The sequence below is a fragment of the Delphinus delphis genome, chromosome 11, assembly GCF_949987515.2.
Source record: "Delphinus delphis chromosome 11, mDelDel1.2, whole genome shotgun sequence".
Lineage (NCBI taxonomy): Eukaryota > Metazoa > Chordata > Mammalia > Artiodactyla > Delphinidae > Delphinus > Delphinus delphis.
This window is the reverse complement of record NC_082693.1, coordinates 64,326,525-64,341,791: the sequence shown is the minus strand read 5'-3', so window position 1 is coordinate 64,341,791 and position 15,267 is coordinate 64,326,525. Positions and strand designations below refer to the sequence as shown.

Below are 15,267 nucleotides of genomic sequence, written 5' to 3'. Positions count from 1 at the left end.
TGCAACAGCAGGCGGACTCTCAACCACTGCGCCACCAGGGAAGCCCTATAGGATGATACTTTTATTAAAATACCTGAGACTCTATTAAACTGTCTTACATTGCAGTACATGCAGACAAAGTGGTCCCTTGGTATCTGCAGTGAATTGGATCCTCACCCCCACCCCCTTCATGGATACCAAAATTCAAGGATGCTCAAGTCTTATATAAAATGGCATAGTATTTGCATATAAGCCATGGACATTCTCCTGTATACTTTAAATCATCTCTAGTTTACTTATAATACCTAATATAATATAAATGCTATATAAATAATTGTAAACACAATGGAAATGCTATGTAAATAGTTGCCTGCCAGCATGCAGCAAATTTAAGTTTTGCTTTTTGGAACTCGCTGCAATTTTTTTTCAAATATTTTCAATCCACAGTTGGTTGAATCTGTGGATTCAGGGCCCACAGATACAAAGGGCTAACTGTACAAGAAGGAGGACTGAAAAACACTTAAAAATTGATTCTGCCTTTCATTAATAATGATAATAATACATAAATGATTAATAGAATAGTTTTGATATACAACAAGATCTATGACAAGGATCCTCTCCTAGATATAAGGCTGCATATAATAACCTGGTAACAAAACAGTCTACTAAGGATACAGGATATCAATAAATAAAACACTAGTTTTCTGTATCTATTAATGTTCTTATTATATTGAATGTAATGGTCATAAAATGGTTTTCTACATATATTCAAATACCAATACTACATATGGGATTCCAATTCTGCCAAAATGCTGGAATAGATAAACACGAAATTGAATGACTATTATAATTAAAAGAAGTAAAACTCTGCATAAAATTAACATTTTTCTTGTCACGTAAGGAATTGCAGAGCTGACAAGGGAGTTAGAGATTTCTGGTGATCCAAAAACAAATGCAAAAAAACAAACAAAATAAAACAAACAAACAAAAAACAAAGTAAAAACAAGAATCCTGAGATGGAAGCTGGTACTAAAGCCTGCTCTGTCTTGGAGGGTACTGGTCAATCCTGGTGACTTGGAGTTTCTGTATTAACAGCTATGTAGAGTGCCAGAAAAAGAATATAAAACCTTGGGCCAGAAGAAGGATAAGGATACCCCTGCATCAAGAATTGGAACCCCAAAAGAATGCAATTTCAACTAGGGCCATGATATTGGCCAACTCTAGGGGCACCTTGAATTCTTCTGCAGAGTACCACAGACCTCAATGTGAGTGGTAACTCCTAGGCTTGTGCAATGTGGTGTATTCACTCTCAAGGACTAGGGAGTGAGAAGTAAGCCCATCATGCAAAAGAGGCCAGAAAAGTAACTTTTTTCCTCTTGCCACTCCTCTGGATGAAGAGGTGGAATAGAAAAATGACACATTTTTGGAACTTTAAGCCTATCCCTATGAGCATATGTAGCCTAAATCCATGCTACCCATATAGCCTGAAAAGACCTCTACTTAAGAATATAAATTAAAATGAATTTGAGTTGCCATTACTCAAAAGCAACTAGCAGAAGCAAACACACATTTTCTTGGAAGAAACTCAACTTCAACTCAGTCTACATAAATTTCCCACAGATGAAGTTTCAAGGAATATGAACTCACTGATAAAAGTCATAAAATACACAGGCAAATCAGGCACCAATACTTAAAGCCAGCAAAGAAAAAGGAAAACACACACACACACAGCAGTCAGACTTCAAAAGACTTTAGATACTGAAGTTATCAAAGAATAAAAATACAAACGTTTAATCTATTTCAAGAAATCAAACATTTGAAAGTATGAGCAATGAATTCTTTAGCTAGTAATAAATAATGTAAATAACCAAGCATACTTGAAAGAGAACCAAATAGGACTTGTACAACAGAAAAAAAATAACTAAAATTAAAATTCTCTTGATGCACAAAAAAGCAGATTAGATATAGTGAAAATTTTAGCAAAAAAAATTTACAGTATTGAATAAAGTAACTCAGAGAAAGAAAATGTAGAGAATATAAAATGGCAGTTAAGAGACATAAAGGATATACTAAGGGGGTCTAAGAAAGTAGAGAAAATGAAGAAGAAATATTTGAAGGGATATTGGCTGGGATTGACCAAAATTGTTGAAAGATATCAAGCTTCAGAACAAGGAATCCCAATAAATCTCAAGCAAAATTTTCTTTAAAAAATCATATGGGGCTTCCCTGGTGGTGCAGTGGTTGGGAGTCCGCCTGCCTATGCAGGGGATGCGGGTTCGTGCCTCGGTCCGGGAGGATCCCACATGCCGCGGAGCGGCTGGGCCTGTGACCCATGGCCACTGAGCCTGCGCATCTGGAGCCTGTGCTCCGCAACGGGAGAGGCCACAACAGTGAGAGGCCCGCGTACCGCAAAAAAAAAAATCATATTTAGGGGCTTCCCTGGTGGTGCAGTGGTTAAGAATCCGCCTGCCAATTCAGGGGACACGGGTTCGAGTCCTGGTCCAGGAAGATCCCAGGTGCCGCGAAGCAACTAAGCGCATGCACCACAACTACTAAGCCTGCACTCTAGAGCTCGTGAGCCACAACTACTGGGCCCGCGTGCTACAACTACTGAAGCCCACATGCCTAGAGCCTGTGCTCCGCAGCAAGAGAAGTCACCGCAATGAGAAGCCCGCGCACTGCAACGAAGAGTATCCCCAGCTCCCCACAACTAGAGAAAGCTCGCACGAGGCAACAAAGATCCAATGCGGCCAAAAATAAATTAAATTTTTAAAACTCATATTTAGACACATCATTGTGAAAGTACATAATACCAAAGAAGAGAAGATCTTAACAGCACCAGGAAGAAAACAGATCATCTACATAGGAATGACGATTAGACAGAAAAGTGACCTCAGTTGAAAAACGAATGGAATTCTAAACCCAGAAAAATTAACAAGAACAAAATAAAAGCATATTCAGACAATCAAAAACAGAGAGAAAGCCATCAATGCAACCTCAACAGATGAAACTGTAAACAATGCACTTTAAGCAGAAAAATATTTGCTGGAGATGACAGACCACAGTTGGAAAGATATTGGTTTAAAATTGCCTTCATAGAAGAGTAACAATAATGACTAACTTGATGGTTAAACAACATAAACTAAATATGTGCATATTATTGCCATTATAGAGTCCTGATAGAAGTCCTTTCCTTTCAAAAGAAAGAAGAGAACCTTTTTTATTGGTAGTCTAAATACAACGGATATAAAAAATGCTACTAATAAAGTTAGTAGAGAAAATTCAAAAGCCTTAAAAATGTAGAAACTCACCCCCACTGTTACCTGTTATGAAGTGCATTGCATCTAAAGCAGACTTAAGAGGAAAAACTTAGATAAGAATGTTGATATTTCTAAAATTTGGGGAAGAACTGTAATTCAATACATAACTTGATATAGCAATATACAGCAATATAATCCTACTATCCCTTCCCAAAGAGTCAAAATCTTCTGTACTATCTTTCCAAGCCAAACCATTAAATTGAGAAAAATCCTCAACAACTACTCTGAATGCTCTCTTAGCCTTCTGGCTCTAAGTGAAATCTTGGAACTGCTTGAGAACACTACAACTCAGCACTCCTGGGTAACAGATAGCTATTTGTTTTTCTCTCATCATTCCTATAACCATAGGGCCTGGAAGTCAAGTATTTATGCTTTTGTTTGCCATATCCAGATCTATTCTTCTTCTTCCTGAAAAACTCGAAGTGTCACCCCTCCTTTAAGACAATCACCTAGTGGTACTCTTCCACTTCTCCACACGTCTTAAAAAGTTTATCACCTGTATGACTGACTTCCTCTCTACCACTCTCAGAGATGTCAACACTGATGGAAATGATCTGTGCTATTCCGTGGACTCTGTATTCGTCGAGGTCCATAATTTCAATAATCTTTTCCTCCACCTCACTTTAACCACTAGCTTTCATGGCAACACCTGAGGGCTTGTCATTACCTATAACTGTCAGTATTCCTCTCTTTGGCAACCACCTATCTTTCCAGCTGACTGACCCCCGTACTGCCAATCCAACAAGTCTTTGACCCTCATCAAACCTTCACTGTCCATCACCTCCCTTATGTCCTCATCTCCCTACTTACTCAGGTCAGAGTCCACAGTCTATCACTAAAATCACTCCCTAGCAATCTCCAGAAACTCCTTTTTCTATCTTACTTTTCCTGCAAGATTCCAACTTAGGTTAAACTGAACTCAGGACTAGTTCTACATCTGCAATACAACAGCTAAAAATGTCTGAATAAAATACCACTCCATGCTCACTAGCCTTACTTTAATTTATAACCTCAAATCTCAAATCAATCTTTTTCACTGCTTGGCAACCTATCTATTTTTTAGTTCATTTAGTCTCCTCTGTTATGTATGTTTTCACCATATTCTCTCTCCACAAACATCCAATATCTCCTCTCCCTCCTTATTCGAAGCTGATAAACTTGCTTCTAATTTCATTGAGAAAATAAAAACCTTCAGAAGAGGACTACATACGTTCCTACCACCCCTCTTCCTTTAACTGCCTTCTCTCCTTACTCCTTTCTAAAACCCAGTCCACTTCAGCACTAGATTCCACTCCGTCTACTTAGTCAGACCTTAGACTTGACGTTCTTTCCTCTCTGTTGTATTTTTAGTTTTTCTCTCTTCACTGAATTCTTTCTATCATTGTATACATGTAAACACACATCAGCTATTGCACTTCCAAGCATTAGTAAAATAATCAAGATAAAACATCTGAACAAATAATGTACTCCTATTTGTAATTAGCAGCATTAACACATTACTGAGTTAGCATAGCTCTCAATTTCTCATGAAATAATATTGAAAAGTGGGATCTTGTTTTTTATAGTAAGAGTAGAGTGTGTATTTATTGTATTTAATAAGAATATTGAGCCCTGGCAGCAAACAGATAGTTGCTCCTGAGCACATCCTGCTTCAAATGACACCTTGAGACTGCTTAAAATTATAGCTTCCTGTTTTTCAAAAAGAACTGAACTCGGTGGTCCAACTTAGCAAACATGATCTAGGAAAAGTCATTAATGTAGATTCCATTGCCTATGAAACACCCAGTAATTTATATTAACTTTAGGAGGGTGGAAATTCATTTTCTTTTACAGTGCTAATATAGCCCAGTAAGGGTTGGTATACTGTAAATTATTTGTTGAATATTTGTTGCAAGGATGAACTTCTCAGACCTCAGTTTATCATTAGGAATGAAGATAATAATACCTTATTGCTTTATTCTGGAATTAAAAAGGCAATTTTTGTGAAAGCCAATAGAAGAGCCCACAATGGTATGTTGCAGGTACTTAAAATATGCTTCATTCCTTGACATGGTGTAAAATGAAACCAGGTAGAGTAAGATATTTTTCTCAAAAATATTTATTTTAAGTACAATATTTATAAAAGTAATGAAGCATGCCAATATATATATCAATTAAATTGCACTATAATGGATAACTTATAATAATAAAAAATGTTCTTTTCATTACACTCTTATTCCTGCCCTTACAACTACTGTCATCCTCTATGGTCAATCTTATTAATTTCTGTGACCAGTCTGAAGAGGATACTTTTGCTCAAAGGTAAGCCACTTTACTAGATTCCTAGTTCCTCAAGGTCAGGGACAAGGCCTCACCTATAGCATCTGTCTGAATCAGAAGAAATTGTTGATATTTGGCCAATTATGACATATAGGAATAGCAACTCCATATGGTTCAGCCAGTATCTAGGCAATCAATAAATATTTATTTTTTACAATGCAGGGATGAAACAGTAACTTTACGGAGTTGGCCTAAAAGTGATGCTGCAAAATATATGACTATAAACATAATACAAACAGTGCACTAAGATCATCAGGCAAATGTCGTGCTTTGTGCTATTTGCTCTTGCATCACTGAAACACAATTAACTCTTTGCTTGCGTTATTTCCTTTATATGGGATACATCCCCTGGCCACCCAACAACCTCTATAATGTCCATTCCACCAACTCCTTAAGACTCAGGTCAAATGCTACCTCCTCTGTAAGCCTTCTCCAGGCATGTCCTTTCTGTGCTCAGACTCTGCACCTCTGTCTATACACATACCTCAAGAATGTATATAAACTATAACAGCTTCATCAAAGAATATATTCCCAAAATAATCAAATTATTTTTATTTAAAATATATTTAAAGTAAACTTATTTTTCTCTATTTTTAGAAAGAGTTTATGTTATCCAACTTTGAGATGGCTTATGTACTGTGTTAACATAACTGATACTACAATTTCTAAATAAAAACAAGTTTAATTACCAAAAAAAAAGAATGTAGGGACTTCCCTTGTGGGGCAGTGGTTAAGAATCTGCCTGCTGGGCTTCGCTGGTGGCGCAGTGGTTGAGAGTCCGCCTGCCAATGCAGGGGACACGGGTTCGTGCCCCGATCCAGGAAGATCCCACATGCCACGGAGCGGCTGGGCCCGTGAGCCATGGCCGTTGGGCCTGCGCATCCGGAGCCTGTGCTCCACAACAGGAGAGGCCCCAAGAGTGAGAGGCCCACGTACCTCAAAAAAAAAAAAAAAAAAAGAAAAGAAAAGAAAAATCTGCCTGCCAATGCAGGGGACACGCGTTTGAGCCCTGGTCCGGGAAGATCCCACATGCCGCGGAGAAACTAAGCCTGTGCGCCACAACTATTGAGCCTGCACTCTAGAGCCCATGAGCCGCAACTACTGAGCCCATGCGCAACAACTACTAAAGGCCGCGCGCCCAAAGCCTGTGCTCCACAACAAGAGAAGCCACTGCAATGAGAAGTCCATGCACCACAACAAAGAGTAGCCCCCGCTAGCCACAACTAGAGAAAGCCTGCACGCAGCAACAAAGACCCAACGCAGCCAAAAATAAATAAATTTATTTTTTAAAAAAGAATGTATGTAGATATATGTATGCGTCTATACACACACGTACATATATATGTATACAATTTATATATATAGTCTCTATACATCTATCTATAGATATACACTTACATTCAGCTTTACATATATGTACATCTATACATACATATGTATAAATATAGATACATCTATATCTATAGGTAGATGTATATGGACGTATAGAGAATGTATATAGATTATATATAGTATAGGAGTCTACTCTTATGAACGTGTCTCTGCTATTACCTAATTTGAAAGCAACCAAATTTATAGGTACACTGAAAAGACCTTTGATTTCTCAAGGTATTTCATTTGAAAAAAAAAATCACTGATTTTTATTCTGGAGTTCCCTTATATGTAAATCAGACTTAAAAAATTTGCACAGCAAGTCTTTTCCCACACTTTACCAGAAAGAGCATATAAATTCCTGGATTATACAAAACAGAATGACAGACTTTAGGTTATGTAAAATATAAACAATATGGCAATTATCAGCCATGTTTACTTCCTTACTATGTATTAAACAAACAAAAACTTACCAGTCTCAGATGTCCTTACAGAGAGTAAAGATAACTGATTGCCATGACCAAATCTGGTATATGACCTTACAGAAATGTTATAGAGGGTGTAAGGTTTTAAGTCTCTTAAAATTATGCTTGTTGTTGAGGTGTTCTTCATGAATAAGGCATCTATATTTTTATAAAGCACTTCATAAGCAACAATAATCCCATTGGGTTTCTCAGGTGGTGACCACTTCAAACTTATTTCACTAGCAGTAACATCAATAACTTCAACATCTTGAGGTGATGATTCTGGTTCTGGGGGGAAAAAAACAAAACTTTAAATACATGTATTTTTTCATCCTTATTACTTCAGACACTAAAGGCAGCATGAGGTAGATGGCAATAAGCATGCAACACCATTTGCTTCTTTTTATTAAAACTGCACCTGATACTCTTACCATCTTCTGGAGTTCTCACAAAGATGTCATTTGCTTCGGACAAAGAACTTTCTCCAACACTGGTTGAGGCGGTCACTCTCATTTTATATTTTGTGTATTTCTTTAACCCTATAAGGACAACAGGCAATTTGTTTAAAGTCCTTAAAATAATATTCTTGTATTAGTGCCATTTAACACAGGACTAGTGAAAATAACTTCTTTGGGAGACTGGTTCTCTAAATCAGCCCCCTTATAATCCCCATCTCCCAAACTTCCTTGGGATGAGAGCCTTTCCATCTTGATGACGTTTTAGTTTTTTCCTAAAATATTAAGGCGATCATCTGAGGCTGAAGAAATCATTTTTGGCACACTGCAAGGAGTACAGTTGATTTGGCACAAACACCATGTCAGCTCAGTTACTTCAGCTGATTGGCACATACACTTAATCAAGCCATCAATACTGAGTTATATTGATGTACCAGGCATAAAATCCCCTAGGTTAAGAGTATATTCTTAGGATACCTGTTATCTGATGACTTTATTTGCAGACAACTATAGTTAAAGAAAAACACATCTAATCAAGTAATTTCTGCAAGTATTTTTCAAGATATCCATGGGAGCATAGCACAACAAAATCTGGAATGATGCAACACGTGCCCTGCTGTGTTTAACGGCATAGAGAGATGTGTATTTTCCATCAGGAAAAGAATGTCGAAACAAAACTTTGTTCTACCTGTTATGAGAAAGCTGTTATCTACAGTAGTCATCTGGAATGCTCTGTTCGTATCCAGTTCCATTGCATAAATGGTATAATGAGTTATTTTTCCATTAGGATATTCTGGAGGATCCCAATATAACAAAATAGATGAAGAACTAATGTTTTTATACTTTATAACTTGAATGGAGCTTGGCACTTGAGAAGAAGAGTGAACAATTAATATGAATGAAAAGAAAAGTATTACAGTGTACAAGAGCAATATTTGCAGGTAATTATTTCAAAGGAAACACATTCTTACCTTGCTCACGTGTCCTAACATTGAGAACCGTTGGTGGTCCTTCTCCCATGATGGTGAAAGCAGATACACTAATCATGTGCTCAGTGAAAGGTACAAGTCTCCTGATAACGTAAGACAGCTGTTCAGCAGCAATGTCAGCGATATACTGATTCCTTGAAGTTCCTATTTGAAATCAGTTTTTAAAAAATGTTTGGCTTTGTGATCAAGATCATTCTTGCTCACACAGTGAAATTTTAAACCCAATTTCACATTATTCATTAATCTCTCCATGTAATCCTTTATATGAAAGGTAGATATATAATTAATAATAAATATGCCAAATATACCCCAACAATATATATAAATAGTTTGTGATCATAATATAGTTTTGCTAGTTGTTATACACTATCCTGGAACAAGAGATTAGTGTTTTGAGAAAATATAACTTTCTAAAAAAGACAGGCTAGGAGTTTTTTCTGAAAAGACCATTAGGCAATAATATCAAATTTAAATATTGTAAGTCAATGCTGCATTATAATTTGAAAATCATAGAAATAAGGTTTTATTTGGACTCAAAATTCGCCACACATTTGCTAAATCCATTAGTGATTTAAAGCAAGCATGCTTATAAAACTGCCACATAAATATGTCTGGACAAGGATTTCAGAAAATGTTAGTTTTTTAGAACTTGCGCTTACAATGTTAATTAGCATTTAGGCCAAACAAAGTATTTAAGGAAACATCTACATCAGAAATCATGGGCCTCTAATTTTTAGTGTCTTCTAAAAATTAAGTCTTCTTTGCTCAGGAAAAACAGATCAATGAATGAAATAAACATATATTAAATGCAGTGTGATACTTCTGCCTAATGCCATCATCAATAAAATAATATAACACTTCTAATTTGGAACGGAACAAATCAGAGAAAAAGCAGTAAGAAAAAAATTTTTTTCTCACTTAGCATTTTAGAAAAACCAGAGAGATAATTTAGATTTGTGTCTTCTAACAAAGTATTTTTAATTCGCTATATATGACATTCTCTTTTTAGAGACAGTAAGATCCATTGACCCTGAAGAGCAAGTGTATACACTAATGACATCACCACATCATTGGGGTCACCTACACCTGTTTATCACCCCATGCACTAGAGTTGTAACTTTCTGACCTATTTACCTTCAGTGACATTTGAAAACCTATTAGTCAAAAACTGCAGAGAGTGTGAGGCCTGTAAATGATTTGAAGATATGTTAATCCCTTCCCATCACACCTGCTTTGGCAACTGTAATAACTGATTGTCTATGCAGCTTGGCTAGAGACTCTAGGGTGCTACTTTCTCTCCAAGGAAGGTCAGATGGGTTAGGAGGGGCCAGCTCCTGCCTGTGTGGCATTTCCATTTGCTGTATGAGGTTATCCGACAGTTAAAGAAGAAAAAATCTGACTCCAGCCCATGGACCATTAATAATTGGGTTGAACTCCCAGCTAAGGTTCATATCTGTGCTAGCTAGTACTGGTGGTTTAAATACATTTCACAGAACAACAACAAAAGAAATGTACCTACCAACTGCTGAAGGCTGGTCTTCAGCTCTACTCCTCACAGGAAAGTTATGATGTGGATGACTGCTATACATAACTGAAGCAATCGAGTACAGGTCAGAAGACATCTCTGCTGAACCCTCAAATAATCCTGCCATTGACTCTACTACGTTCACAGTTTCTGGAGCCATGGGGCCTTTTATATACTGCAATTGAAAACAGATATTTACAAAGACTGCTCGTGACAGTTATGTTAATAATGGCTTCATTCAAGGACTAGTTTCAAAAACTAGTAATTCTGGAATCACGGTTTTTTTAAAAATAATATTATTTCCATGACTGCTGTCTCTTTCACATTCCAAGATTTCACTCTGAAGCTACTAAAATCCTGCATCACTGTACCGACTGTGATCAATTCCATATCTTAAGAGACCAATACTGTATTGTGGGGAAAAGGAGATAATTCGTTTCTGACTTAAGTTAGCTTCTTTATGGTAAAATTAGACATCCTCATGCAAAGGTTTCATGACTAAAATATTTTAACTGCTCACCCCCCAAAAATAAGTGTTCTAGGCTTACTGCTTTATTAATATGTGTTTTGCTTTGCCATCTATATGTCTTCATTTGTATACGAGGTGTGAGCAGCCTGCATGCCTGGTAGATACATATCACTAATAATAGTTTAATCTATCATCGAGACAAGTTACAGACATGAACAAAATTACATAGCAATAATTTTCAGAGTTCAAGGCAGACCTCTCCAAGGCTCTGGATTTAAGGAATATTTTGGGTAACTGTAATTGTTCCTAGATGCCATAACGTATCTCACAAGTGTCGAGTTCACCGAAGTGGCAAATAATGAAAACAAAGTGTCAGGAGCAGATTACAGATATACACAGTAGAGTTTTATGTTGGGACAACAAGAGGACTCTCTCCTTTCTTTCCCACATAACAGATTGAAAGAGAATGAGAAAATTTGAATATGGTCTACGTTTCAGATGGTACCAAGACAATATCAGTAATTGTGTCAATTGTGGTAATGGAATTATTGAATAAATTAAAATGTCCATGTCTTGTAGGAATCCATACTTAGGCACGTAAGAGCAAAAAGATATGAAGTCTGGAATTTATTTCAAAATAGCCGGCATCAACAGCAACAACGAGAGACAGCTGGGGCAAGAATGGCAGCATGCTGATAATTACTGAATCCAGGTGATGGGTTAATGGGGACACAGTTTATAATACTCTTTTTTTCTCCATTTATACCAGTTCAAAATTTTCCAAAATGAAATAGTTTTGGGAAAAAAAGAAACTGTTGCAAGAACTACTCTCTTTTTGTCAATTCCTTTTCAAGTTCAGTTTCAAAACTCACTCCAAACCCTTTTTTTAAAAAAGAAAATTATTCTGTTCCTTCTCAACTCCCTGCTCTCGTACCCTCAGAATTTGTAATTAATTCATAGTATAGGTTTTATTTATTTATAAAATTTTGGTACACCTGTGTTTTAATTATCTTACATGTTTTGGGATTGTGTTTACTCCGAGAGCCAAAAACAGGCTTTTAATTCCTTATTAACATAAAGCACTTAGTATCGTTAAAAAAGTAGTAGATACTCAGGAAGAATATCGGGAAGGCAAGAAATTTTAAGGCAGTTTACTTATTTAACTAGCTACAAAGACAGCTCATTTAAATATTAACTTTTCTGAAAAATAAAAAAATGGAGAAAAGATGCAAGGATATCTCTAGTTCTCCAAATGATATTTATAAAATAAAATTATCTAAATCTTGTTACATCTTCAGCCAAAAAAGTATTGTGATAAAAAGTAGGGAGATACCAATAAGATTTACTCTAAGAATATTGTGATAAAGCACTCTGGATAAGGAACCCTATATGGAACAAACTAAAGCTCTTCCATCTTTCAAGGCACACTTCAGCTCTGTCTCCACTGGGAAATCAGAGAAGGCATGAATCACAAACACATAATTCAGAGATGCTCTGGTAGTCCAGTCAATAGTTTAATGCCTGAACCACACAGCTGTTTCCACTATCAATCAGCCACCCTTTGAGAATCCAGGGTACAAAGCACTTTATAAAGGGTAAGACAGGGTAATACAAAGAATTTCCCCTGAACTATGATTTTGCATTAAATCTCTCATATTTTATACCAATGTCAGATAAGCTTCTGAGAGTTAAACCATCGTATCCTATCAATTAACTAAGTTAAGCATCTCTGTTGACAAACTGCTGTTCCAGCCTAAGAGCTGACCTGAGTTAATTCTATCTGAATTTTCCCGAATTCATTGGAAAGACCCTCCCTAACTACAAATGATTTGAACATTGGTTTTGTAAAAACCCAGAATGTTACTAATTATCACCAAGTGTGCCATGTTGTGAATATTTCCCACACTTTGCCTCTCTAAAAAGGTATTAAGTATTAGGTTTTTCAAAGGATGAAAAAGAAAGATTTTTAAGAGCAAAAATGATGGGAAAGAACCAGAACTTAAGAGGGTAATGAGAAGGGGCTGAGAAGTAGGAGTGGAAATGAGGGATATAGAAGGGAATAAAGGCCCATCACAACTCCCAAAAGCTTGGACTCATTGAGTTAGTCCAGCATTCTCAACCTCAGCAGTAATAACATTCTGTGTTAGATAATTTTTTGTTATAGGGAGCTGTCCAGGGCATTGTAGGAAGTATAGCAGCATCCCTGGTCCCTACCCACTAGAAGCATCTTCCCAGTAGTGACAGTGAAAGCTGTCTTCAGAGATTGCCAAATGTCTCCTGGAGAGCAAAAGTGCCCCTGGTTGAGGACAACTGAGTTAGGCAATGTCACAATTCATCAACATGAAAAGCTTCTCAGATGCTACTTAGAGATCTTCAGAATTTATGTGAAAGAATTAGAAGTCTTCAGAGTTAAGTTCCTAATCCACCTGAATAAACCAACCTGATTCTACATGTAACAGTCTTCATTATAACTAATATGATTTTAAAAAAGAAAAGAAAAAAACTCTAGTACATCTATCAACTTCCACTCACTAGAAGTCTGCTCGATTGAATTAATGAAAATTCTGACTTATTCTAAGAAATGCTTCTCTATTTTATTATAAACTATAACATGATTTGTGCTATTATCAACCAGTGGTAAAAAGAAGTTTACAATTAGCATTATGTTTGGAAACCTCTAATGGATACTATATCATTCTGCACATTATTTGGGTGATAAATCCCTAAGACTTGATTCTATTTATGTTCCTAATAATCAATGAAGTAAACTTGTCTCAAGCATTCCTTAACTACCTTCAAGTCCTGTCCTCAGCCTCAATCTGAAGCAACTGTCCAAGCATTTAGCTGGCTTTCTTCTCATGCTCATCACTGACAAACACTGATATACTTGAGAAATAGGTTGGATGAAAGGATGTATCTATACAAATCTCAGAAATCTGTAACACTACATAGCAAAGCAGCGTCTCTGGGGATAAAATGTCCCAGGGTTCGATTAGAATAACAAGTACAGGATGAGATTTTAGTGTGAAACTCAGCCAGAGAGCAATCCATGGAGAGATGACTTTAGGGGTTTTCTAACTTCTGTCTCAGCAGAATGAGTCTCCCAAAGAAATTAGTTTTATTCTTTGCATTGACAGAAGTAGAAAGTTTACACAAAAGGAGAAAATAATTCTGCTCAGTTTGGCTCTAGTCAAACTACATATAGAATATTGTGTTCAGCTGAGAAAGAGGCTCATTGACAAATTGGAAAATATACACAGAAGAGTTATCAATAATATGAAGGACGTGGAAACCATGACTGATGAGAACCTGAGGATGTTAAGCCTTAGGGAAGCCATGAGCATTATTTCAAATGATAAAAAGTTAAATCACTGTGTACTGTTATTACTACTGCAGAGACTAACATTTAAAGCTACTGTGTATCAAGTACAGTGCTAAATACTTTTTCCCATGTGATATCACTTCATTATAACCTAAAGGGAAAGATATTATTATCTCCATTTTACAGTCATCTGTTCAAGTTCACAAAGCTAGTCATAGCAGAGGTGGGGTTGGAACACATTTTCCTGGTTGCAAATCCCAAACTCAAAGTCATTATATGCTACTGTGTGGGTCTATAGAGGAGAGATGGGACAAACTAGTAAACATTAGAGGACGAATATTTCAGTCCAAAACAGTTAAAGAACAGGGTAGTTTCTTATTTATCTATGTATATTCTGGACCTATCGCAGTGCCTAGAACTTTATAGCTACCTAATAAACGCATGTCTGTGAGACCATAAGGAAACATAGTTTAAGGCTTAAAGAACAGGAGCTGCTTTTCTAGTAGTTGATTCCCTATTGTCAGAGTTGATCAAATATTTTAGCAGAGGCTGGATTCCCAATCATTTATTAGGCATGTTATAGATGACATTCATATATAAGCTTGGAAGTTGAAATAACAGTCCTCAAACGCTGAGATTAAATTTTCTAATGTATTTCTTCAAATATGTTTTTAAATATCGAGAGTAAAATCTTATATGTATTTCAGCATGCTTAAATAACCTCTGTTTATTAAGAAACAAACAACTCATGAGAGGTCACTGGAAAAAATTTCAATAAGGACGATGAGATCAGGTCAAGCCTAGCATAGGATGATTATATTTTAATACTTTTTTAAAAGTGTAATCATCATGATATATGCACATGGCTAAAAATGCAAGAGGTGATGAAGGATTTACAATGGAAATACTTCCTTGTCTGTACTTTTCCAGTTGCAAGTCTTACACTCCAGAAGCAACAATTTTTTGAGATTTTGAAATCGTTTGTTTATTTTAATTGAGATATAACTGACATATATCATATTACTTTCAAGTGTACAACATAATGATTCAATAT

The 15,267-nt window shown here is 36.3% G+C and overlaps 1 protein-coding gene across 1 annotated transcript in view; it reads right to left on the bottom strand.

The window, feature by feature from the left end:
* The window catches only part of PTPRQ (protein tyrosine phosphatase receptor type Q), a 196,617-nt gene that overhangs the window by 158,877 nt on the left and 22,473 nt on the right, over positions 1-15,267 (bottom strand). The window contains exons 10-14 of the mRNA XM_060025305.1: positions 10,417-10,597; positions 8,880-9,041; positions 8,597-8,776; positions 7,885-7,992; positions 7,463-7,741 (exon numbers count right to left, since the gene is read on the bottom strand). Coding sequence (XP_059881288.1) covers positions 7,463-7,741; positions 7,885-7,992; positions 8,597-8,776; positions 8,880-9,041; positions 10,417-10,597 — 910 coding nt within the window. The remainder of the gene's footprint in view (positions 1-7,462; positions 7,742-7,884; positions 7,993-8,596; positions 8,777-8,879; positions 9,042-10,416; positions 10,598-15,267) is intronic.